The 8557-nt window shown below is 45.8% G+C and overlaps 1 protein-coding gene across 1 annotated transcript in view; it reads right to left on the minus strand.

The window, feature by feature from the left end:
• Positions 1-3448, minus strand: part of PRKCZ (protein kinase C zeta) — a 225748-nt gene extending 222300 nt beyond the window's left edge. The window contains exon 1 of the mRNA XM_051988781.1: positions 2951-3448. Coding sequence (XP_051844741.1) covers positions 2951-3021 — 71 coding nt within the window. The 5' untranslated portion in view covers positions 3022-3448. The remainder of the gene's footprint in view (positions 1-2950) is intronic.
• Positions 3449-8557: the final 5109 nt, after the last annotated feature.

An 8557-nucleotide genomic window follows, 5' to 3' on the forward strand; every position in this document is an offset into this window, starting at 1 on the left:
AGTTGGTATAAGACCACAGGGAAAAGCTCATAAAGAGTTTGCCTCAGTCACTTCCATTGTAAAATCTGGATAATAATAGCATGTACCTCAGAGTAGTTTCAAGGATCAAATGAGTTAATAATTGTAAAGGCGTTTAGCACTGTATAAATGTTAGTCATTATCATCATTACTATGATGAACATTTTCTCCAAGTCTTTCTTTAGCCTGAACAATCAATGAAACAATAAATTGAGTCCTGATTTGTAGCTTTACTAATTTCCTGCATGTAAAACCTCAGGGGTTCAAGCTGTCTCCAGCACATCAATGATTAAGGTCCTACTAAGTGCTAGGTTCTGAAACTACAAAGAAAAACTACCGCTATTGCAGGTTCATGAAGTTGATCTATGGGGGCAGCTAAGACATACACATACTCTCTTGTTTTGTCATGACCAGTTCTTCAATTTCCTTAATTTAGGGAATATAGATAAACACCATCTCTGAAACATAAGAGGTAGCTTGGTCACTAAGAAGCTAAATGACTTGCTCAGGGTCACATAGCTGGTATGAGAAAAAGACTTGAACTTAGGACCTCATGCCTGTCACACCACGTTAATTCTACAACTGGACCTTCTACAAAAAATAAGGAGCAGGTAATTTCAAGGGGGCACTAAGGCACTAAGCTTTGAAGGAAGCCCACTGATGTTAAGAGGTATATGGGATGCTATGAGATAGCATTTTATAAAATAGAGTCTAAACATAGATTTATTTCTCTTTTGGATCGAAAAAGAATTATTCAATGACAAGAATTATTTTCCAACAAAAAGGATTTTTATTTCCCAAACAATTTCTGATTCTTAAAAAAAATATTTTTTGAAGTCTTGGCAAAGTCTAATTTTAGCAATCACACCAGAATCTCTCTTAAGGAGAATGAAATGATCAAAATGTGAGTCCTTCATGACCTGTGCCCTTTTCTTAAGAGGATAATAAGCTTTCAGCTGTCTTCTTCTAGGTCAAATACCAAGTTGAGAGGTTAACAAACCAAAAAATATGAATACGATTTTCACACTCTTAACTGCCTCAGTTGAGAGGTGCTCTTTTCCAAAGATTGCTACTTTTCCCCGACTGGTTTCCTGGACTTGGAGGAGGAACTGAGAACTTGAATCAACTTCAAAAATGAAAAAGTGACTGGGAATAAAAGACTTTTAAAAAAAATTCTCTCCTTCCAGAGTTAAGGGTTCTGCTTCAAGACGGTAAAAGGGTTTCAATCAAAGGGTTAAATTCTTTGGCTAAAATAGACAGGTAATCCCTGTCAGGTTAGAAAGAGAAATCTAACTCATTGGAAGACTACAAGCCTGCATACAATTTCCTTGCAATAAAAGTTTTTTTTTTAAAGTTTCTTTTTTTTTTTTTTAAACCTCTTCCCAGATTAAAGTACAAAAACAGGAAAATTCTTTCCTGTAAACTAAAGCACTAACCAGCCAATGGCAAGACTCTGGGGCCTGAATCAAAGGCCTAGAGATGCAAGTGAGCAGGCTGAAGAGAGCAGGCACCCTTAAGCTAGGGATCATGAACTTAGGCGGTTTTTAGTTTGATAACTTTTCAGTCTCATTGGTTTCTTCTGGAATCCTCTGGATTTTATGCATTTAAAAAATATGTTTCTGAAGAGGGGTGATGGGCTTTACCAGAATGATCTGAAGGATCCAGAACACAGAAAAGGGAAGGGATATGATGACGGCATAAGCATCAACAGGGTCCTAGGTAATATACAGACCATGTGACAGTGCCAGATTTCCATAGTATCATAAATTATGGACCCTTAGAGTCATCGCATCTCGCTTCATCAGTTTACAAAGGAAGGAATTGGAGTTTGAGGAACTAAACTGAGGCCCAAGAACATACAATTAAATGGCGAAGCCAGAATTAGAGGCCAGATCCTCGGTCTCCCTCCTGATCTATGCCCCTGAATTTCAATGACCTAAAAAAGCTCCAAAAAGAGTTCTCTACTAGCAACCATACAAAGGAGGCTACAGACTAACCCTAACTCCAAAAGCAAACCTGGTGGAGTGTACCAAGGTGTACAGGGGGTCAGGCAGCCCTGGGTTCAGTTTTAGGGGCAGGTTTAGGAAGGTCTGTTAGAGAGCTGAATCATAGATGAGGAGAAACAGAGGCAGGGCGGAAGACAAAAGACTACAGATCTAGACAAACCAAAAAAGAAAATCATTACAAAATCAAGCTGGAGAAGGGGGCCTCTGATGGCACATTTATTAAATAGTCATAGAGATGCATCTGGGTCTTGATTAGGGCAAAGGGGGCGGGGGGTGGAGGGGGAGGGGAGGAAAGCTTCCTGGAGATTCGAGAGATCTAATGACTTGGTCTCAGGATGCTTAGTCGGGATTTGAATTTGGGACTCGCCGGCTCCAAAGCCAACCCATAAAGCTTCCCACGGATTAATCCCTCACCCCATTCAAACTTTAAGGTTTGCAAAGCCCCTTCCTCGGTCTTTGCAGCGGAAGAAACAGGGCTACGTCTACCACGACCAGCTAACAAATTATCGGCCCATTTCACAGGTAAGCCCAACCACTCTTGGCCCCGCCTTATCTACTAGAGATTCCTCCACCGAGCACAGGCCCCCGAATGCTTTGTTAATGAGTCACCGCCGTGTATTACATTTTGTAACTCGGACGCAGAAGAAAAAGTTCAACTCCGGTAATAGTTACAGTTTACTGCTCATTAAGTCGACCCAGTGGTGATCGCAAAAGAAAGACTTTGAAAAAACAGCTTCCCTCTCACTCCGCTACACCCCCCCCTTCCCCGTGACCCCCTCTCTCCCCCCTCCCCCGTTTGTTGCCAAAGCAGAGACCCGGGAGAGGGGACAAACTTTCCATGGCTGCCTAGTAAACAGACGCAAACTTGGCCAGGATTGGAGGGGCTGCTGGCTAGAGAGCGGGGGCAGAGAGCGCCGCTTGCTTACCCGTTGTAGTGCGCCTTAATGCGAATGATCTCCGGGCCCACGTTGGTCTTGGACCCCATCCTGCTCGGCATGGCACTAATCCCAACCAGCAGAGTCTGCGTCCGGAGCGCGCGCGGAGCGGCGGGTCTGGTTCCCGAGCCTAGCCGGCGAAAAGCTTCAGGGCTCAGGGCTCCAGCTCGGGGCTCGGAACCCGGCTTCGTGTCCACGGGGCTCTTCCCATTTCAGCGCCTGGCCCACTCGACCACAAGCAGAAACACCAGGGTGGACGCACTGCCCCGAGAGGGCAACCCCCGGGAGCGGGCGCAGTCTGGGCGAGGACTCCGGGCGCCCGGAGCTACCTGGGGGAAGGGGGAGGGTAAGGAGGGCGGTGAAAGGCCCCCTCGGGAAGTTTCCGGGACTCCCTTCCCAAATAGCCCAGCCCGGAACTTTCTGACTCTGGGACAGAACCACCGCAAGCCTAAGGACGCCCAGGATCTCCAGGGTGTAAATTTCCCCCAGGTCACACTTCTAACCCAGGATCGAAGAAGGAAGCAGAATCCTACCTGCAGGCTGGTCTCCCGGAGGAGGAGGAGCAGGAACAGGAGGAGGAGCGGGAGCGGGAGGGGCCGGAGCGGGAGGAGGGAGGGGCAGGTCGCGGGCAGAACCTGCGGGCTTCCTTTGGCGAAGGCTATTCCCTTCTTTTCCCCCCCCCCCCACTCTCCTCGGAGTGTGGGGGAGAAGGAGGTTGCGCAGGGATTAGACACCGCGCTGGGACGGGGAGACCCTGGATAGTGACAAATCCATGTTGATCCTGAAGTTTAATGACCCAAAGAGGAAGAACTCCCCTCTCAAAAGTTCTCGCTGAAGAACCTGAATGGGGAGAAATGGGGCTCAGGGGGAGTGCAAAAAAGGGAGAATAGAACAGGAGGGTGGCGTGTGGGGTTCCAATGGTAAAAGCAGGTGGGGGGTCAGGAGGGTGACCTCCAGAATAAAAGGTCGAGGCAGCAGAGTGGATTAAAGGTCAGGAATGGGTGCGGGTCAAAACTGGCGATTGGGGTGATAGCATCCTGAGGATGCTTTAGAACTGGAAATGGGGGTAGGGGGAGGGGTTCCCTGAGTATTAGGAGAACTAGCCTGGTAATATCATGAATCTGGATTTAAAGCTGAAGGTCTTCGTCTAGAATCATCCTCTCATTTTACGACTAAACTGAGGCCCTGGGCTTGGGACCCTTGGGGGAGGGGAGCGTCCCGTGAAATTGGGGAGAAAGAACAGACGTGAGGAAACAGGTATTTGGAATTCGTTGAGACCTTGGACAAGTGGTATTCCAGGGGAGTACGAAGCTGGGAGAAGGGGGGGAACAAGGCAGGAAAGCGATTTCTAATCCATTAGGTAAACGGGAAATCTTCCGGGGGAATAAAGCTAGGAAGGTGGGCATGAGATGAGGGGCATCCGGAGTGAGTACGAGACTGGCAGGAGGAAGCAACTAGGATGGGGGAGGGGAGATCCTTGGGGGGCTTAGAGGGGAATGAGGACACACTTTTACAGAGGCTATAGCCCCTCCTCCTTGGCCCCTCTGACCCACTCTGGGCCAAAGAAGAGAGAATCCAGGCATCCCCCCGATGCCCGAAAACTGCTTCCCCAACCCCAGCTTTACTCCCCGGAAGATACTGCAGCCTGGAAGAAGTTGGTCTGGGGTAGGTCCGCGCGCGCGACCACAACCATGGGGGCGTAGGGGGCGCGCGCGCTCGGGCCACGCCAAGCGGGAGGGGCCGAAGTAGGGGAGGACCGAAGTTGGCTCCCAGGGGCTTGAACCCCACCCTTCCCTCGCCGCTACAACAGTCCGAGCACGCGGGATTGGCGGAGTTCGGGCCGGCCGGCCAATAGAGAGGCGGCGTGAGCGGTAGGAGGAGAGAGAGCAAATACCTGGTGACCAATAAGGGAGCCCATCCGGGCGGCCACCTGGAGCCAATCCTCAGGGGGATGCCGCAGGCCCGGAGCCAATCGGAGGGTCGGACGGACTACCTGCGTTCGGCTCGTCTTCTGCCTCCTCCCAGCGCAAAAGTTAAACACCTGTATTGGATTACTAAGCAGTCTAAGAGAGAGGAAAGAGAGGGGAAAAAATATGGAACACAAGATTTTACCTGGATGAATGTTGAAAATTACCTATGCATATGTTTTGAAAATAAGAAGCTTTAATAATAATAAAAAAAATTAAACACTTGCAACCAATGGGGCTGCGGGAGCTCAGAGGGCTGAATCTACCTAGCAACCGAAGGCAGGACGCCAGAATCCGCTGGGGGTGGGACTGGGGGGAGGGGCTGAAGTGTAGGGTCTTAATTTCTTCCATGCCCCTTAGCTATGTGGCGTGACCCAGATCGCAGGGCTTTAGGCTCTGAGTGGAACGTGGGGTTGGGGTTGAATCAATTCTGTCCCTGCCTGGATGAGCAATTTGCTTTCCTGAGCTTCATCCATAAAGCCATGGCTGCAGGCCCTTCCCGGCTCGGAATGTCCCGGGTCCCAGGAGAGAGTCTTCGTCTTATCTGAGAATCACTAAAGAATGCAGGCTCTGGGGTTGGAGGTCAAATACCAGCTCTGTCACTTACAAACTACGTTTGAGCAGGTCACTTTGGCTAGGTGACCTCTGAGGACACATGTATTAAGCCTACTATGTGTCAAGCTGAGCTAAGCTCTGGGGATATGAATTTCACCTCTAAGGATCCTTCAGTCCATAAACATGTATTAAACACCTACTATGTGCCAAGCACTTGTGCTAAGCTCTGGGGATATGAATTTCACCGCTAAGGGTCCTTCAGTCCATAAACATGTATTAAACACCTACTATGTGCCAAGCACTTGTGCTAAGCTCTAGGGATATGAATTTCACCTCTAAGGGTCCTTCAGTCCATAAACATGTATTAAACACCTACTATGTGCCAAGCACTTGTGCTAAGCTCTGGGGATATGAATTTCACCGCTAAGGGTCCTTCAGTCCATAAACATGTATTAAACACCTACTATGTGCCAAGCATTGTGCTAAGCTTTGGGGATATGAATTTCAATTCTATACACATTTCTTAAGTGCCTAGTATGCTCAATGGTGGGAATGCAATAAGATCCAAAAAGGACAGTCTTTATCCTCTCAGAGCTTCCAATTTAATGGAGAAGACGCCATGCAAACAAATACTCTGTATTCAGAGCAAGCTATGTGCAGGATAAATAAGAAATACCTAACAGGAGGAAGGCACTGGAATCGAGGAGTTGGGAAAAGCTTCCTTTAGGAAGTGAGATTTTACTGGGCCTTAGAGGAAGCTGGGTTGTCACAACAGAGCAAGAAGAGTGTTCCAGATGTGGGGAAACAGCCAGAGAAAAGGCCATAAGCCCAGAGATGGATGTCTTGTTGGAGAAACAGCCAGGAAGCCTGTGTCCTTGGACTGAAGAATACATGATGGGGAATAAAGCGGAGGAAGAATGGGAAAGTAGGAGGTGGGGAGGTTATGAAGGACTTTGAATGCCAAGCAGAGCATTTCCAATCCTGCCCCTACAATAAGAAGCAAAAGACAATCCCTGGTGTCAGGAAATGTACAGGTCTGAAGTCAGCTGGGTGGTTACAATGCTGGACTTAAAAACCTAATAACTCAGAATTCAAATCTGCTTAACCTCTCTGTGCCTCCGTTGCCCTGTCTCTAAAAGGGAGATGGCAGTAATAGAACCGACTACCCAGGGTTGTGGTGAGATTCAAATGAGATAATACACGTAAAGAGCTAGATCTTTCTTAATTCCTAACCTTATGATCTTTCCAGTGCCCCTCATTGTCTCAGGATGCACACGGTAAGCACTTAATACATCTAGTCATATATCTCAGTTGTTGAGTTTTTGCGGGGTGAGAGCAGCTGGTCCAGTGGATCCATCCCGAGATCTTGGAATCAGGAGGATCTGAGTTCCAATTTTGACCTCACATACTTTCTAGCTCTGTGATCCTGGGTGTTACACAATCCCAATTGCCTTTAAATAGAATAATAGCCCCTACCCTCAGGGAATTTACAGTCTCACACTAGAAGAATATGAGAATTATGTCATCTTAACAACCCACAAGCCTTCTCAACACCAACAGTTTTCACCTATGGCTCAGTAGATAAATTTCAGGAAGTTGTCTAGGGAATTCTAAGATAATCATACAGCTTGTAGGTAGGTATCACAGACAAGATTTGAATTCACATCCTGACTCCATTTCAGTTGTGTTCATCTCTTTATGACCCCTATGGGCTTTTTTTTCCCAGGGTTCTATCTACTGATCATCTAGTTTCCAGAGGTTGATTCTATTGCTTGTCTACATTTAAGAAAGTGATGAAGAAAATTTTAATGATAAAGTATGTCCTCAGTACATCACCCCCATGGGAGAGTCGATTATTAAACATTTACCAGTATATTTCTTCTTTCTTCCCCATATATATGTGCTAAATCTTCTCCCTGTTCTGCTATTCAGTGCTCTTAGGTTCTACCAGCTCTGGCATTCTCTGATCTAAAGTCCTTCCTGCTAAAATTAACATTCTCTCCTTTAAGTTTCCTTCCAGCTCTGACATTCGTATAAAGGATGAAACCCAACTTGACCATGGACCTACAGTATGCTTTGGGGGGGTCTTCCTTGCCTAGTTATTAATTAACCCACTACTAGAGATAATCTGGGAAGGAGCAACCAAATGGGGAGATCCTAACAGACATCTTAGTGAGAAAAGCAACTCCCAGGAGAGAGGGCCCTGGCTCCAGCCAGAACCACAGCTGGCCTTCTTTTCCTGGTGTTAACAGCCTAATGCAAAAACAAAGCCTGCAGGGTTGAAATGGGCTGCTGGGGCCAGATTTAATGGGAATGTCATTTCAACTTCCTCTGGAAATTATGTCATTTTAAAAGGCTGTTTCTTTCTGAGTGTGTGTGTTTTAAACCTTTATAACATCAAAAACACAGCAGACCATACAACTGACCCTGGCTTCAAAATAAGACCATTGGAACTGGAAGCTAAAAGCAGGAGAAGGGAAGTAGCCAAGAGGAAAAAGAAAGCAAAGGGAAATTTTAAAAACTACAAACTTCCAACAAATTTTTTTTTAAATCCCAATTGAACGCAAAAAATAAAAACTCTGAAAATCAGAGATCTTGAAAATCAAAATAAAAACTTCATCAATAAAACTAGAAATAAGAAAAAACTAATAAACAGATAAACCATTGATCTAATTTTTAAAAACAGGGGGGAAGTGAAACTGACTATATCAAAAAGGCAAAAGAATCATTTTTTTAAATAACTTTTTTATTTTTAAGCTATACACCCTTGCAAAACCTTGTGTTCCAAATTATTTTTCCTTCCCTTGCCCCCACTCCCTCCTCTAGACAGAAAATAATCCAAAATATGTTAATCGTATGTGATTCTTCTATATATATTTCCACAATTATCATGCTGCACAAGAAAAATCCAATCAAAAAAGGAAAAAAATGAGAAAGAAAACAAAAAGCAAGCAAATGATAAAAAAAAAAAGATGAAAATATTATCCTTTGATCCACATTCAGTCCCAACAGCCCTTTTTCTGGATGCAGATAGTTCTTTTTATCACAGATCTATTGGAATTAGCCTGAACTATTT

The sequence above is a fragment of the Antechinus flavipes genome, chromosome 3 (assembly GCF_016432865.1).
Source record: "Antechinus flavipes isolate AdamAnt ecotype Samford, QLD, Australia chromosome 3, AdamAnt_v2, whole genome shotgun sequence".
NCBI classification, from domain to species: Eukaryota; Metazoa; Chordata; class Mammalia; order Dasyuromorphia; family Dasyuridae; genus Antechinus; species Antechinus flavipes.